This window comes from Oncorhynchus kisutch, linkage group LG30 (genome assembly GCF_002021735.2).
Source record: "Oncorhynchus kisutch isolate 150728-3 linkage group LG30, Okis_V2, whole genome shotgun sequence".
NCBI classification, from domain to species: Eukaryota; Metazoa; Chordata; class Actinopteri; order Salmoniformes; family Salmonidae; genus Oncorhynchus; species Oncorhynchus kisutch.
Window position 1 is genome coordinate 15,453,852 of NC_034203.2, and position 22,134 is coordinate 15,475,985.

Sequence of the window (22,134 nt, forward strand, 5' to 3'; positions counted from 1 at the left end):
AGGTCCAGGCTTCATTTTGGGCCTTCTTTTTTTGACGGTCACTGCACTCAGACCAAGCGAGCTACGGTCAAGGTGGGCATCTCGTTGAACTCGGCACAGCCTAGAGATAATGGTAATGCCATTGCAGGCTCTGAGTGTCTTTAAGCACCGCAATTTTTCACTCCATCCTTGCTGTGTGTGTGAGAGAGCTTTTCTTTGACATTTGTTGGGAGAAATTACAGATTTACAGCTCATGAGGGTTGCTTAATCACACATATTAAGTTTTGAAAAGATCTGACCTTTTTAACCCTTCGAAACTGCACCTATGACACCATTTTAAGGCACTTCTGGTTGACACAGGAAGCTGAAAGTGAACACATATCCTCCTTGGGGTAGGCACTTGTAGAATTTTGAGTTTTAAGTCTTTATGTTAAGAATTTATTTATTTACAAATTACTTAAAAAATATTTGTCTGAACATGCTGCAACTGGATCTGTAACTTTTTTGGTAAAAAAACACAATTTTTTGAACATCACCAATTGTACAATGTACAATTTCTCTTAAATTACGATAGATAAATGTCTGGTTCTTTTTTCCCTGACACCGTAGGTTTATGTACTTTGACGTGAGGGGTCAAATTAGTGCTCTATTTTAGTTTTTGACCTTTAATCCCAGAAAAATTGCCATAACTCAAAAAGGCCTCTGCCATCTTGTTTGGGACCAACTCCCCATTATGCCAAACCTATGCTCAACAAGTATCGTCTTCGAAGTTTTTTCCTTTTAGGAGAAAAGGCCACATTGTGATTGGTGATGTGTTGTACATTTGCAATATGATTCCATTCGCCCTCTGGCGGGATTTACAGGGACAGCGGAAAAATTGAAAAATTGTATAAAATGGAAACCGAATGTCCGAGAGACTTCGTTCGATGACTTCCCGGAAGATCTGGCCCGCCGCCGTCCGCAAATTTTAGAAACATTCGCGGACGTCTAGTAAGGGACCGTACATTTGCAATATGGAGTTTCTCATCAACCATATGGCAAATGTCAAAATGTTCCCTTCATGTATGTAAGTAGTGCTAACTATTGTAAGTAGTGCTAGTAGTGCTAACTATTGTAAGTAGTGCTAACTATTGTAAGTAGTGCTAGTAGTGCTAACAACTATACGTGGTGCTAGTAGTGCTAACTACTGTAAGTGGTGCAAAGTAGTGCTAGTACTACTAACTACTGTAAGTAGTAGTGCTGGTAGTACTAACTACTGTACGTTGTGCTAACTACTGTAAGTAGTTCTAACTAATGTAAGTATTGCTGGTACTACTAACTACTGTAAGTAGTTCTAACTACCTTAAGTGGTGCTGGTAGTGCTAGTAGTGCTCACTACTGTAAGTAGTGCTACAGGAGTAGTGATAGTAGTGCTAACTATTGTAAGTAGTGCTAGTCATGCTAACTACTGTAAGTAGTGCTACAGTAATAGTGCTAGTAGTGCTAACTACTGTAAGTAGTGCTACAGTAGTAGTGCTAGTAGTGCTAACTATTGTTAGTAGTGCTAACTACTGTAAGTAGTGCTACAGTAGTAGGGCTAGTAGTGTTAACTACTGTAAGTAGTTATACAGTAGTAGTGCTAGTAGTGCTAACTACTGTAAGTAGTGCTACAGTAGTAGTGCTAGTAGTGCTAACTACTGTAAGTAGTGCTACAGTAGTAGTGCTAGTAGTGCTAACTATTGTAAGTAGTGCTAGTAGTGCTAACTACTGTAAGTAGTGCTAGTAGTGCTAACTACTGTAAGTAGTGCTACAGTAGTAGTGCTAGTAGTGCTAACTATTGTTAGTAGTGCTAACTACTGTAAGTAGTGCTACAGTAGTAGGGCTAGTAGTGTTAACTACTGTAAGTAGTTATACAGTAGTAGTGCTAGTAGTGCTAACTACTCTAAGTAGTGCTACAGTAGTAGTGCTAGTAGTGCTAACTATTGTAAGAAGTGCTAGTAGTGCTAACTACTGTAAGTAGTGCTACAGTAATAGTGCTAGTAGTGCTAACTACTGTAAGTAGTGCTACAGTAGTAGTGCTAGTAGTGCTAACTATTGTTAGTAGTGCTAACTACTGTAAGTAGTGCTACAGTAGTAGTGCTAGTAGTGCTAACTATTGTTAGTAGTGCTAACTACTGTAAGTAGTGCTACAGTAGTAGGGCTAGTAGTGTTAACTACTGTAAGTAGTTATACAGTAGTAGTGCTAGTAGTGCTAACTACTGTAAGTAGTGCTACAGTAGTAGTGCTAGTAGTGCTAACTATTGTAAGTAGTGCTAGTAGTGCTAACTACTGTAAGTAGTGCTACAGTAATAGTGCTAGTAGTGCTAACTACTGTAAGTAGTGCTACAGTAGTAGGGCTAGTAGTGGTAACTACTGTAAGTAGTTATACAGTAGTAGTGCTAGTAGTGCTAACTACTGTAAGTAGTGCTACAGTCGTAGTGCTAGTAGTGCTAACTACTGTAAGTAGTTATACAGTAATAGTGCTAGGAGTGCTAACTACCGTAAGTAGTGCTACAGTAGTAGTGCTAGTAGTGTTAACTACTGTAAGTAGACAGTAATAGTGCTAGTAGTGCTAACTACTGTAAGTGGTGCATTAGGGCTAGTAGTTTTAACGACAGTAAGTGTTGTTAGTGTTTGTGTTGTGTGAGATGTTAAAGAGATCACACACAATTCTGTATTGTTTCGTCATGTATAAGGTGGCTAAGTACTGGGTTTAGAGTTTTCAATTCAGAAGGGGAAGTTTCAGTACTGGAGAGTAAAGAGTTTAGAGGAAAAAGTTTCATTACGATGCTGCAAGTTGAGTTCAACTGTCATTTTGACATTGTAGTTTTTGTCCCTAAATATTCAACCAAATATTTTTCTCACTTTCTCCCTCTATTCTCCCTTTCTCTCCTTCTTACTCTCCCCTTTCTCTCCTTCTTACTCTCCCGTTTCTCTCCTTCTTACTCTCCCCTTTCTTTCCCCTTTCTCTCCTTCTTACTCTCCCCTATCTCTCCTTCTTACTCTCCCCTTTCTCTCCTTCTTACTCTCCCCTTTCTCTCCTTCTTACTCTCCCCTTTCTTTCCCCTTTCTCTCCTTCTTACTCTCCCCTTTCTCTCCTTCTTACTCTCCCCTTTCATTCCCCTTTCTCTCCTTCTTACTCTCCCCTTTCTCTCCTTCTTACTCTCCCCTTTCTCTCCTTCTTACTCTCCCCTTTCTCTCCTTCTTACTCTCCCCTTTCTCTCCTTCTTACTCTCCCCTTTCTCTACTTCTTACTCTCCCCTTTCTTTCCCCTTTCTCTCCTTCTTACTCTCCCCTTTCATTCCCCTTTCTCTCCTTCTTACTCTCCCCTTTCTCTCCTTCTTACTCTCCCCTTTCTCTCCTTCTTACTCTCCCCTTTCTCTCCTTCTTACTCTCCCCTTTCTCTCCTTCTTACTCTCCCCTTTCTCTCCTTCTTACTCTCCCCTTTCTTTCCCCTTTCTCTCCTTCCGACTCTCCCCTTTCTCTCCTTCTTACTCTCCCCTTTCTCTCCTTCTTACTCTCCCCTTTCATTCCCCTTTCTCTCCTTCTTACTCTCCCCTTTCTCTCCTTCTTACTCTCCCCTTTCTCTCCTTCTTACTCTCCCCTTTCTCTCCTTCTTACTCTCCCCTTTCTCTCCTTCTTACTCTCCCCTTTCTCTACTTCTTACTCTCCCCTTTCTCTCCCCTTTCTCTCCTTCTTACTCTCCCCTTTCATTCCCCTTTCTCTCCTTCTTACTCTCCCCTTTCTCTCCTTCTTACTCTCCCCTTTCTCTCCTTCTTACTCTCCCCTTTCTCTCCTTCTTACTCTCCCCTTTCTCTCCTTCTTACTCTCCCCTTTCTCTCCTTCTTACTCTCCCCTTTCTCTACTTCTTACTCTCCTCTTTCTCTCCCCTTTCTCTCCTTCTTACTCTCCCCTTTCTCTCCCGTTCTCTCTACTCTCAGGTGTTTCAGGCCTGTGGGAACCTGAGGGAGGGAGGAACCAGCAACATTGGGTTGGAGGAGGTGAAGAAGAGGGGGAAGGTTACAGTGCAGGACAGCCCAACCTCTGGGGCCAGACTGGAGAAACTGGTCAGTGATACTGTCGATAGTACTCTCTCTCTCTCTCTCTCTCTCTCTCTCTCTCTCTCTCTCTCATTTCTCAGTCACTTGAGATATGATACTGTTCCTGTTTAGTCATGTTTATTCTTACTCTGTGAAGAATGCATAAATAGCAAAGCTACAGTCAAGAATGCAGTGAGTCAGATGCATATCAAATGTGAGGGAATGGAAACAAGCATCATTGTTTTCCTACAATAAACAAACTGTTTGTTGCTAATACAGAAGCTGTCTGCAGAAAATGTAAATGCTTGAACAAACTTGATATCGAATAGCTTTTGATAGCAGTTTCCAGTACACAGGTTGTTTTCATTAGGCACCAAACGAAAGAAAAGGGACTGAAACAGGGAGGGTCTACCTGAACTTGTCCATTGTAAAACGTTTTGCTACTGTATGTACTAATGACATAATGTCATGGTCCCCAGGTTTCTGATGTATCGAGAAGGCTGAGGGACATGCAGTCCTACTGGGTCTCGTTACCCAGCACCCTTTGCAGCGACAGGGTGGCCACCAGGGCCCAGGGCGACGACAAGTGCTGGAACGGGATGGCTCGTGCCAGGTATGACCTTAAACCACGTCTGTGTGTGTGTGCGCGCAAGCATGCTATATGTGTGTGTATACTGTATGTATATGTGTGAGTGAGTGTGCATGCTTTCGGGTGTCTCTGTGCGTGTGTGAGTGTGTGCATTTGTGAGTGTGTGTGTATTTGAGTTCTCCCCAGTCATCCTCTCTCCTTGTCTCCCAGGTACCTTCCAGAGGTGATGGGTGACGGCCTGGCTAGTCAGATCAACAACCCTGAGGTAGAGATCGACATCACCAAGCCAGACATGACTATACGCCAACAGATCATGCAGCTCAAGATCATGACCAATCGCCTCAGAAACGCTTTCAATGGCAACGATGTAGACTTTCAGGACACCAGTGAGTACAGACCTAGGATCAGCTAATACAATGTGAATACTGATTCAGGTACAACATCCTCCAGCTATGAAAGAGATTGTGTCATGTTGACATCATACGACTGCCTGGAAATATTTGATATGCTGTTTTAATTGTCTTCAGCTTGTTGTTTTGCGTAGAAAATAAATAGTCCCTTTTATAGCTATTCTGAAAGCTATTGTTCTACACGATAAAGGAGGCCTAGAGAAAGAGAGAATATTTTACCGTGAAGAGCTCACTTTCCTACTTCTGTGACGTGTGTTCGATTTAAATAGACAGTGCAATTTCAGTTTTTATAGGATGGAGCTGGAATTAAGTTACGGAGAAAAGAACTTGGCCTAAATTGTGATGCCATTTCTAATAATTGAGGGCAGATTTTTGTGCTGCATTATTGTCAGTCTTATTTCCTTATATCTGGGGCTTGAACCCGAGTGCCCTCTTCCTGCTTCTGAGGTGTCTATCAAATGCCTGATTTAAATGCTGTTTGTAGTTACTAGGAATTATAACAGGATAAGGTATTAGAGAATATATGTCTTCATTTTGGGAGTCCAGCCAATGAAGTATTCTACATGTACAAAGTGGGCTGCAAATGGAAAAGCACCTTTCAGCCAGCAGAGCTTGCATGTATTATCAACTCTTTAAAGAGCAATTACACCACTTTTTAACTCATATTCATTATCTCCAGCACAATATCAGTGTCTTCATATGTGAAAACGGTGCATTTGTATGTTCTGTGGTTAAAAAGGTAAGAAAGGTCCTTAAAAAGTACTTCTCAATGACATCAAAGTGGGATTAAATGTAAAAAACAGGGATTTTCAAAACCTGTAACGAGATTCTTCACATGTAGACACTGGTATGGTGCTGGGACATTATGAATGTAAGATTGAAAAGGGGTGGTATTGCCCTTTTGACTTAGTGATTACTGGCACATAAGGCAGAGACATTTTCTTGCTATACCATACAGATCAGATTATTTCTCTAAAAATGTATTTTATTTTTCTGCTCTGTCCCCAGGTGATGATGTCAGTGGTTCAGGAAGTGGCATGTGCGCTGACGATAACTGTGCTCGGGGCCCACGCCTCATGGCCCCAAACACAGACAGACCCAAACTCTATGCCTACCCCCCGGAGAACAAGAAGGTTGTGAAAGCCTCAGCCAACCACAATCTCCCCTTCATCGCCCTCTACCTGCTCTCATTGGTCACGTTGTTGCTCCGGCGGTAATTGACAGGGGATTCCAGGGGATTCCACCAATCGGGACTGAGTTTGGTACATGGGGGGCAGGACGAGGGGTGGGAGGAGAGGCGAGGAGACGATGTCGGAGGTTTACCTAGTTAATTTGCCAAAATAACATTTAAATAAGGAAAAATACCTTTTGGTCTCAGATCAGAACAAAAATGGAGTAATGAGTATTATATTATTCATAGATTTTGGGGTTCTGTTCTTGTCTTTTATTTTACGGTATACGGCACCACTACAGCTGGTCTTTTCACATTTTTCTTTAGTTTTGCTTTCTGGTGTTTGGGTGCTCTAACATATCTGTACCGAAGACATGTTAAGAGTCAGTCTATAGACCATAGCGATATAGAGGATGTAAGTCTTGGTCGACACTGTGTAGGGGGGTGGGGGGGACTTTTCAGCCACGTTGAGCCAAACGTTTGTTTTCCCACTCTTTTAAGCAGTCTTTATGTCTGAGGACATCATTTATTAAAAACAGAATATCAAACCCCCTGGAGCATCTTTGGGGTGAAAAAGTGTTTCTACCCCAAACTCAAGTGAAATAAAGTATTGATGAGTTTTAAGGAGGATAAGCTGGCCCCAGGGGTTATGGTAAGACCCTGAAAACGTCTTAGCGTTAAACCCACACAACATCACAGGGCACAACAGTGAGAAAATGAAAGCGCTTTGCATCAGCAGTTTTTTTCCCCTCCTCTGCTTGGTAATGTAAGCTGTAATATTAGTCGTGATCATATTCACAACGACTTGATCCTCTGCTGTGGGAGTAACATGACCCTTCCATCCCTCTATCCATATTTCCTCCCATCCCTCCACCCCTCGTTCTATCTCTCCCAAAGCAGATATGTTTCTCTAGGCTTTAGTTGGATTGGGGAATTTGTTGGAAACATAAAACATATTTGTGTCAATGTGACGACAGTAGTCCTCAGCATCGACACTATATTGGCAGTATATGGTAGAACCTGTATTTAGGTTGAAGTTTGTGCTCTACCTTACAGAAAGAAGGGAAACTAGGAGAGGGCTGGGTGTGTGTTTGTTCTGTCTTCGGGTAATGGAGCTCAGTTAGCATTATAATGTGTTACTTTGTAGCTAATGATTGAGTTGTTATGGTACCAATGACCAATATTTTCAGACTGAGCCAGTCAGCTACAGTGGAGGGGTTATACTGCACTCGAACCACATGTTGCAAAGCAGACTGTTTGCATGTCTGAACGACTGCTTCTTTGCTTGGACTAGTTGACTTAGCGATTGGAACTCCGTGACGCTGACTTGTTTGTCTCCAACCCCACCCCTCTCTCTGTCTTTTCCGTTGCGTCCCAGCTCCCTCCGTCCCCCATCTTGCTCCCTTCCTTCTTATCTCCCACGTTCTTCTCCCTCTTCTCCCTCACACTCCCACCTCTCTTTTATCTCTCCCTCCCAGGCTGTCCTTCATGGCATACTATTCATTCGCAAATGACGACCTTCTGTGCTCTCCGAACCTTTGACGTGACAGCGTGGCTTCATGACAATGACACAGTGCTTCATTATACTGCAAAAGTGTGTGGTCGCTTGACAAAGAAGGTCTATTTGGGCTTATTCGACAAGATGGAAACGGATAGAAACGTTTTGCAATAAGAACTGATTCCGTGTTTTACTCCGCATGATATTGAAAGCATTGAACAGCCATAGATTCTTACACAATGTTGCGGACATTTCCATTAGACTGAATGGGCCCCCTGAGGGCCAGATGGAGAGGTTTTGATACGGACTGTGCTCGTCAATAGCCAACATCGAAAGTGCGATGAATGAGGAGATTGGGGAGAGTTAGGGCTCCAGAGATATGGTCACACACTATAATTGACGGTCTTCAGTCTATGACTGTACCCCAGAACCGGGGAAGCTAAGCGACCCGTCCGCTAGGCCTGTACTTCGGCTTCTGAAGCAGAAAATGCTGAGAATTTGAGGAGGAACAGACAGGAAATAACATGACCCCATTCAGAACCATAGAGTTCAGAGCACTCACGCAGGAGGACTGCTGCTGTTATCAAAGCCGGTCCTGGCGGAGTCAGGAGTTTTTGCATCCAGGTTTTCCTTCCAGCCTTCACACAATTCTATTCCATTGATCTGATATGCACTTCATTATTCAATCAATTGGCTCAATTGAACATAATTAAGTAAAGGTTGGGTGAAAACCTAAGAGTCCTCTCGGACTGACTATGAACCTCGGTCTCAGAACACATGTATTGAATAGGTGAAAACGCCTAGAAACAAGCATTATGATAGTGACACTGGGTAGTGATCTGATGAACAGGTTATTATGTGAGTAGGCATAGGGTTCCCTGGTGCGTACCATGTGAACTGCCCGTGGCTGCCCCACAGTGACATTCCAATGCAAAAACACAGTTAACCACTCACTCACGCCGACTTCACTCACTTTTAATGGCCACGCCTCAATGCCACTGAACAAAATTTGCACAGCACCCCCCCCCCTCTCCCCCAGCACCCTTCATCCCCCTCTCCTGTCCTCCTCTAACCCCTCTCCCGCTCTCGTCTGTATAATTCCCCTCTCTTTATAAACGCTGCACTTTTATGACGTAAGAGGCCTAGGAAGTCGATAAGATGGTATTGTCTGCACAAAGACTGAGATCAGAGATCACAAGATGACGGATCGATAGGTGAGTCGACACTCTCCATAAACGTCTATCGATTAGTGTTTGTGTATGCAGATAAATATGGACCACTGAGATGGCTGCAGTTTGAGACGGGTGAAATAGCATAATGTATAACTTGAACCTGGGTTCAACTACTATTTGAAATCTTTCAAACACTTTGTGTTTGCTCTACCCTGCCTTTGTGTTTGCAGATGGGTGGGGGTTGCAGTTTTGGGACTATTCTATTGGTCCATTAAGCCAGGCCAGCTCAATCAAGCACAGATAAAGTATTTGAAATAATTTAAAATAGTATTCGAACCCAGGTCTGATATAACCAGGGGTCCTGGACATGTTTTTTTCCCCTTTATGAGTTGAATGTGGCAGGCATTTCTGAAAGGTGCCAATTTGAAAGAAAACCATTGGAATTTCATTTTGAATTTTTTGGGTTCTATTTGTTTTCAGAAAAAAAACCTATGGAGATTTTGTGTTTATGGTGACGATAGATGCAAGAAAAAACAGGTTGAATAAATATGTGTAATTTGCTGTTGTTTGTTCCTGGAACCTTGTGTCAATTATATGCCTTGTAAGATTTTAAAGATGCCCTGTGTCATGTTCATTTTGTGGTGGATGTTTGTGTGATTGATGAATGAATGAATGAACTTTATCAACCCGCAGAAGGGAAATTCCAAGACAGGACAAACCAACAGGAGAGCAGTCAAAGAGAGAAAAGCAGGGTTCACACAGACACAACAAAAATCTGAATCTTTAATAGTCAACAATTCATTTTATTCTGGGCTTTTTTTTTAGGGAGTTTGCCAGCCTCACTCTAAACTATACTGAACAAATATATAAATGCAACATGTAAAGTGTTGGTCCCATGTTTCATGAGCTGAAATAAAAGAGAATAACTTTCCATAAGCACAAAAAGCTTATTTCTGTCAAATTTTGTGCACAAATGTATTTACATCCATGTTAGTGAGCATTTCTCCTTTGCCAAGATAATCCATCCACCTGACGAGTGGCATATCAATAAACTGATTAAACAGCATAATCAAGGGAGCGTGCAATTGGCATGCTGACTGCATGTTCACCAGAGCTGTTGCCAGAAAGTTGAATGTTAGAGAATTTGGCTGTTCGTCCATCCGGCTTCACAACCGCAGACCACATGTATCCACGGCAGCCCAGGGCCTCCACATCCGGCTTCTTCACCTGCGGGATGGTCTGAAACGAGCCACCCGGACAGCTGATGAAACTGTGCTTGCACAACTGAAGTATTTCTGCACAAACTGTCAGAAGTCAAACAGTCTCATAGAAGCTCATCTGTGTACTTGTCATCCTCACCAGTATCTTGACCTGACTGTAGTTCAGCGCCATAACTGACTTCAGTGTGCAAATGCTCACCTTCGATGGCCACTGGCCTGCTGGAGCAGTGTACTGGTCACGGATGAATCCCGGTTTCAACTGTACTGGACAGATGGCAGACAGTGTGTATGGCATCTTGTGGGCAAGCGGTTTGCTGATGTAAACATTGTGAACAGAGTGCCCAATGGTGACGGTGGGGTTATGGTATGCGCAGGCATAAGCTATGGACAACAAACACAATTGCCTTTTATCAATGGCAATTTGAATGCACAGAGATACCGTGATGAGATCTCGAGGCACATTGTTGTGCCATTCATCCGCCACCATCACCTCATGTTTCATCTTGATGATGCACAGCCCCATGTCGCAAGGATCTGTACACAATTCCTGGAAGCTGAAAATGTCCCAGCCTGCATATTCAACAAGACATGTCACCCATTGAGGATGTTTGGGATACCTTGGATCGACGTGTACGACAGCGCGTTCTAGTTCCTGACAATATCCAGCAACTTCGCACAGCCAGTGAAGTGGAGTGGGACAACATTCCACATGCCACAATCAACAGCCTGTTCAACTCTATGCGAAGGAGATGTGTCACGCTGCATGAGGCAAATAGTGGTCACACCAGATACTGACTGGTTTTCTCATCCACAACCCTACTTTGTTTTAAAGGTATCTGTGACCAACAGATGCATATCTGTATTCCCAGTCATGTGAAATCCATAGATTAGGGCCTAATGAATTAATTTAGACTGATTTCCTTATATGAACTGTAACTCAGTAAAATCTTTCAAATTCTTGCATGTTGTGTTTATATTTTTGTTCAGTGTACATCACCATCTCCTATCAGACTGGGATGAGCACTGCAGATCATTTTGCCTGTAACAGGAATCCTTAAGTCCTTTTCCAATCTGTCTGTTCTGTCAGCGACTCATCACATGTCAGTGAACAGTTTCCATATCATTACAATACAGCTACTATACACCGTGTTGACAGTAAACTGGGTTGGAACGCAGTGTACGTTTCACTGCCTTGCGGTGGTGAACTAATAAAACCCATACAGTCTGATTGAATGTGAAATGCACTTTGCCATTTTAATAGCACCACAGTCCTCACCTATGACATATTTTGATATCCACAGTAATGTTACAGACGTGTGTTTACTTGGATGTAAGAGAGAGAGAGAGAATGAGAGAGAGAGAGAGAGAGAGAATGAGAGAGATATAACACAAACAGTAGAGCTCCACGGCACATCCCAGACAGCCCTCGCCACCACAAAGACAAGCGACCAGAGAGGGAGAGAGGGGAAGAACAGTTCAACGTCTAGTTTTACATTTGGTTGAGTTGTCAACTAACGTGAATTTAACATGAAATCAACCCAAAAAAGTCACCATGTCTTTGGATTTAGGTTCAAAGTTGGGTGGAAAAAATGCGATATGCCCTTACGTTGATGACTTTTTGCAAATCTAATCAGTTTTACAAGTTTATTCAATGTCATCACAGGTTGTATGGGTTGAAATGACATAGAAACAACATTGATTCAACCCCTTTTGCCCAGTGGGAACAGCGAGAGAGACAGGAACACAACACACGTCAACACACGCATCCGCTCAGTGGATGATGTCAGAGATGACATCTGCTTTAAGGTCTATCTGGTGAACAGGGACTTGCCGGTAGCTACACTGTGTGCTAAGTGGTTTGTCTTATCTGTGTGGATGGACACTTAAAAAGTGGCCAGTCAAGCCACTCGCTTTCCGTTCATCCCCAAGGGAAGTTTTAGCACATTTTACTAGTCGATGATGCTCTGAGAGACTAACAAGTTCTAGTTAATAGAAAATGTATTCTCTGTGTTCCTCTGAGAACCCAGGAGAATACAAAAACGTGTGCTGTTACTCAGTGGAACATCGAAGAGCTTAGATACAGGTTCATGAGCATTTGGACTCTTTAGAAAGTTTGATGAACAAATGTCTGAATGTAACCTAACCAGCTCTCTATCTGCTAGTGAGAACATATCAGTCCCTCCCAGGACAGATCCCAGGACAGATCCATTGCTCACAGCAAAGAGAGACATTGTTTGATGTCACAACACCAAAGGAATTTGAACGAGCCAGACACCAGTTGATAGCCTCATTCTGTGGTATAAATAAAGACTTCTAAAACCATTACACGGAGACTTACCACACCAGCGCCATACCCTTTGGTTATTTCTCTCCCAGACAGATGAGACAACCTCTGCGTGACCCTGGCCAGGCCCAAGGAAAAGAGTAATATCCACTCTTCTGTCCACAGGTAGGTGCTAGACAAGACGTAGGGTTGCAACGTTGTAACTTTCCAAACGTTCTTAGGTTTTTCCAGAAATTGAGTTTTGGAAGATTCCCCGGGAATAAGCAGGACATCCGGAGTCTTCCAACCAGGATTTCTGGAAACCAGCGAATTTAGGGAAAGTTACCAGCATTTGCAAACCGAGACAAGAATCACTCATGACAGGATCAAGCGGAATCTTCTAAAGCCTGGAGAGATTATTTGACAGGAATGCATGTCGGCTCAAACCACATTCTGCTACAAAACACGATCAACTGCAGCTTCATTAGATGTAAAGATATTCAGGTGCTGATAATAATACCTTCCCATTCTGTCCAGCTGTATTGATTACTGACCGCGTATTAGGATGATTGGACATTCAGACAGGAGTGTGCATTCATGAACACGTACACACACTACCCGACTAAACTCTCTCTCTCTCTCTCACTAGCCCTCTCTAACTCACAACCCCTCTCTAACTCACAACTGGACCCTAGTCGTGCTCTGATAGACACGGGTGTACTGGATTATAGAAGTGCACAAGAGGATGAAGGATTCTACCCTATTAAAGGAGCTACAGTGGGGAGAACAAGTATTTGATAACCTGCAAAATCGGCAGTGTTTCCTACTTACAAAGCATGTAGAGGTCTGTCATTTTTATCATAGGTACACTTCAACTGTGAGAGATGGAATCTAAAACAAAAATCCAGAAAATCACATTTTTAACTAATTAATTTGCATTTTATTGCATGACATAAGTATTTGATACCTTAGAAAAGCAGAACTTAATATTTGGTACAGAAACCTTTGTTTGCAATTACAGAGATCATACGTTTCCTGTAGTTCTTGACCAGGTTTGCACACACTGCAGCAGGGATTTTGGCCCACTCCTCCATACAGACCTTCTCCAGATCCTTCAGGTTTCGGGGCTGTCGCTGGGCAATACAGACATTCAGCTCCCTCCAAAGATTTTCTATTGGGTTCAGGTCTGGAGACTGGCTAGGCCACTCCAGGACCTTGAGATGCTTCTTACGGAGCCACTCCTTAGTTACCCTGGCTGTGTGTTTCGGGTCGTTGTCATGCTGGAAGACCCAGCCACGACCCATCTTCAATGCTCTTAGTGGGGGAAGGAGGTTGTTGGCCAAGATCTCGCGATACATGGCATATCCATCCTCCCCTCAATACGGTGCAGTCATCCTGTCCCCTTTGCAGAAAAGCGTCCCCATAGAATGATATTTCCACCTCCATGCTTCACGGTTGGGAGGGTGTTCTTGGGGTTGAATAAACTAACACAAACAACAAATGTGAGAAAACCTAAAACAGTCCCATCTGGTGCAAACACAAAGACAGGAACAATCACCCACAAACACACAGTGAAACCCATGCTACCTAAATATGGTTCCCAATCAGAGACCATGACTAACACCTGCCTCTGATTGAGAACCATATCAGGCCAGACATAGAAATAGACAAACAAGACATCCAACATAGAATGCCCACTCAGATCACACCCTGACCAACCAAAACATAGAAACATACAAAGCAAACTATGGTCAGGATGTGACAGAGGGTGATTGACCGTCATCTTGAACTTCTTCCTGTTTCTAATAATTGTGCCAACAATTGTTGCCTTCTCACCATCCCAGCCTTGTGCAGGTCTACAATTTATCCCTGATGTTCTTACACAGCTCTCTGGTCTTGGCCATTGTGGGGAGGTTGGAGTCTGTTTGATTGAGTGTGTGGACAGGTGTCTTTTATACAGGTAACGAGTTCAAACAGGTGCAGTTAATACAGATAATGAGTGGAGAACAGGAGGGCTTCTCAAAGAAAAACTAACAGGTCTGTGAGAGCCGGGATTCTTACTGGTTAGTAGGTGATCAAATACTTATGTCATGAAATAAAATGCAAATTAATTACTTAAAAATCATACAATGTGATTTTCTGGATTTTTGTTTTAGATTCCGTCTCTCACAGTTGAAGTGTTCCTATGATCAAAATTACAGACCTCTACATGCTTTGTAAGTAGGAAAACCTGCAAAATCGGCAGTGTATCAAATCCTTGTTCTCCCCACTGTATATAAGTGATGTTACGGAAAAACAGGTTTATTATTGTTATTTTTGTATGTATTTTTGATTTATAATTTTGTAAAGTTAACGAGGTCAGTGATTTGCTTCATGTACTGTACTTTTCAAAGCAAGGTAAGTACTTTAGTCTTACAGGGGAGTTTCAAGATGCTGTGTCCACGTATGAACAAACTATGTGTCTCTTTCTGTCCCTCTAAAATCAAATCAAATGTATTTATATAGCCCTTCGTACATCAGCTGATATCTCAAAGTGCTGTACAGAAACCCAGCCTAAAACCTCTACTCAGAAGGACACTTCCATTGTAATCGTCATTGCAGTTCATTGCGTTTCGCAACAGGTGCGTGGGGGTGTGGTTACAGCTGTGACCTACTGTATATCAGATGATAAATCTCCAATCATCTGATCTAGGATTAGTTGTGCTTTTTGAAATCATGGGGGGGGTTGATCAGCACTCCTACTCTGAGAATGTCTGTGAATACAGGCCCAGTGTTTGATACGGTTATGAGCTCAATTTATTGTTTCAGTCCTCCATTCGCATCTGTCTTTGAGAGAGAGTTACAGAGATAACAGCCTTGAACTGTAATGCCACAGATTCATTACTGACTCAGAAATCCCCTTTTAAACATTCACTTCAGAATCAAGAGACCAAAGGAAGCAGTTTGGTTCAACTAAATCTCCTTAAAGGGCCTGTGGACTCACAGCACTGTGTCTCTTGGCTCGGAAGTGTGATATTTCTCCGTTAATATGTCATGTGATAGATGTTTTTTTTACAACAACACATGTTTATAAATTACATTTAGGGAATTCCAATGGCCATCTGTAGGTCATTTGGTCTGTCTGTCTGTCTGTCACACATACACACACACACACTCTCTCTCTCTCTCTCTCTCTCTCTTTCTAGATGACACAGGTCAGTTCAAGCTGTGTTGTTGATTCAGCCCTCCGCTTAAACTGGCGTCAGAGAATGAAAATAGCCTAATTCGTTTTCTTTATCAAATATGTCGTTTTACTCAGTAATTCATCTCTCTGTCCTGTTTCCTAACCATGAGTCATCATTTGATCATCTATGTTTCATGTAATAAATCTACAGCGCTATCTCTGTTCTTGTTTCCAAAAGCAATGCTGTCGACCTTGAGTTGTATCATCTGGGAGGTCAATTAAATCTTGTCTATCATCAAGCCAAGATCTCTGTCCAAAACTTCCACCATATTGGGTCCTAGGTTTTAAACTGTTTCAGTCCTAGTGTAAACGATATCTCAGTCAACCACAGCGACACTGATGCTTTTAGGCTTGTATATACCGCCACCTTGTGGCTGCTTTTGTTCATTACAGCATCCCTGCACAGACAGAGTGTACCTTGAAGAGCCAAATACAATCAAAGCCAATCCATGTGAAGCACTTTTTTTTAATGCATTACCAACACGAGTGTAGTAAGGGTTCATGTTCAGGGTTGAGAGACACACCGTGGAGGTCAGGGGTTAGACTGGGGGGTGAGGGGTGACTTTGTCCAGTCCAGACACAGCCATTTCAAAGGTGTGGATGACCTCAGAGCGAGTCATGGTGTCCTCTTCATTCTACAATAAGAATGACATAACTGTCAATAATGGGGCTTGCAGCTACTTGAAGCTGTTTTATAGGTAGCATAGCTACATTCTTTCTACAGTAGTAAGGTCACTGCCGCCCCTTACTGAAATCCATATAGATCGGATGAAGCCATACATTCTGTAGCACAACACAACAGTACCACCTTTAATATGACACTAGTGAGGTCTTACAGGACAGTCATGTAGAACTTACAATGGTCTCCGAGACCAGTAGACGGCACAGAATCATTTTTCTGTTTCCTGAGTCAGAGGGAGAATGGAGCATCATAAATACAGGACATGAACATATACAACATAAAAAATGGTTTTATTATCAACGTTGTTCTCATATTGAAAAGGAGAGATACCATTATGTTTACTTCAGAAACAGCTTTACTAACATAACACCGGATATGTTACACAGAGCATTATGGGTACTGTAGTCCATCCTACTTACAGCTCTCAGTCAAAAGGCCTTGCGAGGTGAGATGTATGTCACTGTAGTGTTGGGAATGTTAACTGTACCTGAAGTTTTTGTAGCGCTCGTCCAGCTTCCTCTGGCAGAGAGGGTAGAGGTCCTGGGATTAATTGCCCCACATGGTCCTCCAGTTCCTTGGGTTGGGTCACAGAACGTTCCTGGGCCTGGATCAGAATGTCCCTCAAGGAAGGAACACTGACCGTGATGTCATGTATGAAGGTCCAAGAATGGCTAAAAACAGGAGCCTTCACACAGGGAAAGAGAGGGAGGACGTGAGAGAGAGAGACATGTAATTACTGCCCCAGAGGACTGTTGCCTTACACGTTACTCCTCCCCCCAGTACATTACATGGGACTGGAGGGGAAGGGGGAGAAACAGTGGGAATGAGAGAGGTATGAAAAAAAGAGAAAGGTGAGTATGTGTGTGTCTGTTTGTGTGTGACTGCGCACGTGTCTGTAACAGTGTTGCCTGCGCGGTGATGCTCACAGTCCCAGCTCATACACTCATTGGTTATTCATCGGGTGACATTACCACTGGGATGTGTGTGTGTCTGTCACATGCCTGTCATGGAAGGCAGCCATGCATGTTTCTGCAGGCTACAGCAACTTAATTACAAAACCTGTTATAATCCATCATATTCCTGTCTCCTGTGTTTGAGCCAGTGTGTGTGTATGTGTGTGTGTGTGTGTGTCTGGGTCTCAAGTTGTTGGTGGGTACCTAGCAGCAACATTTGAGGAGCCTGTGGAAGAATCAGCCCCTCGAATAGGCTGGTCCCCGGTGGCAGTGCTCATTTTCTGTGTGTGTGTGTGTGTGTGTGTGTGTGTGTGTGTGTGTGTGTGTGTGTGTGTGTGTGTGTGGGCATCTCACTGAGTTCTCCCTCACTCTTCCTCATTCATCTCATTCCCAGACACAACATCTACATTAGTGGCCTCCTCTAGCTCCAGAGTCTCAAAGTCCCACTACTCAAAGACATCGGGGGCTGGACAGATACCTGGTGTGATAAAGAGAGAGAAAGAAAGAGAAAGACCAAAAAGGTAAACCATTCCTTTAATGGTATTCCATGAGAAAATGTACTGATTACTCCCCCATGGAAGTGGCAAGCTTCCCTTTCTCTCTGGCTGTTATGATCTGTAACTGCTGTCATTTCTGTTTGTCTAATTCTCAGTGAGGGTGTGCAGTGTCACCTCCTGCCCACTGGGAGGCAGTGAAGCACACCGGGAGGAGGAAGGCGACACTGCAGATGGTGCTGCAGGACTGGGGGAATCAACAGCAGGAGCTGCTGTACACGGTCTGGACCAGGGTACTGGGGAACTCCTATATAGGACAGAGACGAGGAGCTGCTGTACACGGTCTGGACCAGGGTACTGGGGAACTCCTAGACAGAGACGAGGAGCTGCTGTACACGGTCTGGACCAGGGTACTGGGGAACTCCTATATAGGACAGAGACGAGGAGCTGCTGTACACGGTCTGGACCAGGGTACTGGGGAACTCCTATATAGGACAGAGACGAGGAGCTGCTGTACACGGTCTGGACCAGGGTACTGGGGAACTCCTATATAGGACAGAGACGAGGAGCTGCTGTACACGGTCTGGACCAGGGTACTGGGGAACTCCTATATAGGACAGAGACGAGGAGCTGCTGTACACGGTCTGGACCAGGGTACTGGGGAACTCCTATATAGGACAGAGACGAGGAGCTGCTGTACACGGTCTGGACCAGGGTACTGGGGAACTCCTATATAGGACAGAGACGAGGAGCTGCTGTACACGGTCTGGACCAGGGTACTGGGGAACTCCTATATAGGACAGAGACGAGGAGCTGCTGTACACGGTCTGGACCAGGGTACTGGGGAACTCCTATATAGGACAGAGACGAGGAGCTGCTGTACACGGTCTGGACCAGGGTACTGGGGAACTCCTATATAGGACAGAGACGAGGAGCTGCTGTACACGGTCTGGACCAGGGTACTGGGGAACTCCTATATAGGACAGAGACGAGGAGCTGCTGTACACGGTCTGGACCAGGGTACTGGGGAACTCCTATATAGGACAGAGACGAGGAGCTGCTGTACACGGTCTGGACCAGGGTACTGGGGAACTCCTATATAGGACAGAGACGAGGAGCTGCTGTACACGGTCTGGACCAGGGTACTGGGGAACTCCTATATAGGACAGAGACGAGGAGCTGCTGTACACGGTCTGGACCAGGGTACTGGGGAACTCCTATATAGGACAGAGACGAGGAGCTGCTGTACACGGTCTGGACCAGGGTACTGGGGAACTCCTATATAGGACAGAGACGAGGAGCTGCTGTACACGGTCTGGACCAGGGTACTGGGGAACTCCTATATAGGACAGAGACGAGGAGCTGCTGTACACGGTCTGGACCAGGGTACTGGGGAACTCCTATATAGGACAGAGACGAGGAGCTGCTGTACACGGTCTGGACCAGGGTACTGGGGAACTCCTATATAGGACAGAGACGAGGAGCTGCTGTACACGGTCTGGACCAGGGTACTGGGGAACTCCTATATAGGACAGAGACGAGGAGCTGCTGTACACGGTCTGGACCAGGGTACTGGGGAACTCCTATATAGGACAGAGACGAGGAGCTGCTGTACACGGTCTGGACCAGGGTACTGGGGAACTCCTATATAGGACAGAGACGAGGAGCTGCTGTACACGGTCTGGACCAGGGTACTGGGGAACTCCTATATAGGACAGAGACGAGGAGCTGCTGTACACGGTCTGGACCAGGGTACTGGGGAACTCCTATATAGGACAGAGACGAGGAGCTGCTGTACACGGTCTGGACCAGGGTACTGGGGAACTCCTATATAGGACAGAGACGAGGAGCTGCTGTACACGGTCTGGACCAGGGTACTGGGGAACTCCTATATAGGACAGAGACGAGGAGCTGCTGTACACGGTCTGGACCAGGGTACTGGGGAACTCCTATATAGGACAGAGACGAGGAGCTGCTGTACACGGTCTGGACCAGGGTACTGGGGAACTCCTATATAGGACAGAGACGAGGAGCTGCTGTACACGGTCTGGACCAGGGTACTGGGGAACTCCTATATAGGACAGAGACGAGGAGCTGCTGTACACGGTCTGGACCAGGGTACTGGGGAACTCCTATATAGGACAGAGACGAGGAGCTGCTGTACACGGTCTGGACCAGGGTACTGGGGAACTCCTATATAGGACAGAGACGAGGAGCTGCTGTACACGGTCTGGACCAGGGTACTGGGGAACTCCTATATAGGACAGAGACGAGGAGCTGCTGTACACGGTCTGGACCAGGGTACTGGGGAACTCCTATATAGGACAGAGACGAGGAGCTGCTGTACACGGTCTGGACCAGGGTACTGGGGAACTCCTATATAGGACAGAGACGAGGAGCTGCTGTACACGGTCTGGACCAGGGTACTGGGGAACTCCTATATAGGACAGAGACGAGGAGCTGCTGTACACGGTCTGGACCAGGGTACTGGGGAACTACTATTATTTACAAGATGATGTTATAACATACTGTATGATATCAATATGGAAAATGGTTTGATCATATAGGCCACAGGTATCCTAGTGGTTATGAGCATTGGGCCACTACCTGGAAGGTTGCTGGTTTGAATCCCTGACTAGGTGAAAAATCTGTTGATGTGTCCTTGAGCAAGGCAACTCTAGTTTCTGGCTGCCACCAGAGACCCTGGGTTCGCGCCCAGGCTATGTCGCAGCCGGCCGCGACCGGGAGGTCCATGGGGCGACGCACAATTGGCCTAGCGTCATCCGGGTTAGGGAGGGCTTGGCCGTTAGGGATATCCTTATCTCATCGTGCACTAGCAACTCCTGTGGTGGGTTGGGTGCAGTGCGTGCTAACCAAGGTCACCAGGTGCATGGTGCATGGTGTTTCCTGAGGCTGGCTTCCGGGTTGGATGCGCGCTGTGTTAAGAAGCAGTGCGGCTTGGCTGGGTTGTGTTTCGGAGGACACATGGCTTTCGACCTTCATCTCTCCCGAGCCTTTACGGGAGTTGTAGCAATGAGACAAGATAGTAACTACTAACAATTGGAGACCATGAAAAGGGGGTCAAATAAAACAAAAAAAAACTGTCATTTTAAAACATTATAATCACATAATCTCTCTATTATGCAGATTTCCAAAATTCAAATCACTTGGAGCTGATTTGCTGATGTATTTACAGTCTTTCGTGTCCAACAAGTAAAAATCAAAGAAAGTCTCCTCCATCATAGAAACGGGATACTTTGGAACATTACCTTGTACCTAGGCTACAGGAAAGGGTTCAAATTGGTTCAAAATCCACTGTGGAATATTGAACATTAAAAATGAATGTTAAAGAGCTATATAGCCTGAGTATCAAACTCCTGTTTCAGATTCAACACTCCACAATTGTCTCGCAAAAGCAGACATTTTGGACAGAGCAGAAAAGACTCAAACTGCTTAAGTTCAGGAAGTCATATTTGATTATGAGGAACTTCCTGACAGACGGGGCAGTGCTGTATCTTGTGGGTGAGTTGTGGCTGTGCCCTCACTACGTGGATGACGATGGTAGAGACGGCGATGCTGTGTGACAGGGGCACTGGCATGTCGTCTCTGAACCCTGGGTATTGATACAGCTCCACCAGCTTGGGGATGCCCTCCTCACGCAGAGGGTTAGAGAGAGAAAGCAGAAAGATACACATCATATCTCAATGGGCACAATTGGAAAATGATGTCATTGGGACTTCCCATACCCACTTTTGCCTGCTGGACAACACGAATGGCTATTTGAACACAAACACAAAAGATTATCAGTCACAAAGCTGTTGAATGTGATACATATGTTACTGTACAGAAGGGCCTATGTCATTAATTCCATGATGTATTTAGGAGAACACCATTGACTAGTCAGCCTCAGGTTGTGGCCTACTTATCTTTACCAGCTCTCGCTGATTATAGATCAAAACACAATTTACATAATAGGCAGGTGACATTTGGGTTTCACAAGCGATACGTCACTCCTCATCATTGTGACCTCTAACCCATGACCTTTGACAAATCGTTATAATATTTTTTTTACATACAGGTGTGCCTTGTTGCAACTCATAAAATAAATGAACTGTTCCTACTGTACATTCATTTCCTCTCATCCTTTATCAATGTAATGCATGGTGAACATCATGTGTAACAATGTTCAGGTAACCTCTGTGAAATTAGCTAATTATCAAGGTCAGTGTTTCTATTCAAAAAGTTTGTCAATAACTTTTAATCTGTGCACTTTTGTAAATGAGCTACTTTTTAATTTGACTTGATTCGTTTTTTTTTACACCATTAGTTTTACTTCTATGTGAGTACAAATGAATTCAAGCAAAAGTAGCCTACTTCTGATTGAGTAAGATATTTCAGGACTCTTTCCACCCCTGTGGGCAT

At 44.3% G+C, this 22,134-nt stretch overlaps 1 protein-coding gene across 1 annotated transcript in view; it reads left to right on the plus strand.

The window, feature by feature from the left end:
• LOC109875352 (glypican-1) overlaps positions 1–9,494 on the plus strand; it is a 118,871-nt gene extending 109,377 nt beyond the window's left edge. Inside the window, exons 8-11 of the mRNA XM_020467679.2 lie at positions 3,939–4,064; positions 4,517–4,650; positions 4,837–5,012; positions 6,045–9,494. Coding sequence (XP_020323268.1) covers positions 3,939–4,064; positions 4,517–4,650; positions 4,837–5,012; positions 6,045–6,253 — 645 coding nt within the window. The 3' untranslated portion in view covers positions 6,254–9,494. The remainder of the gene's footprint in view (positions 1–3,938; positions 4,065–4,516; positions 4,651–4,836; positions 5,013–6,044) is intronic.
• Positions 9,495–22,134: the final 12,640 nt, after the last annotated feature.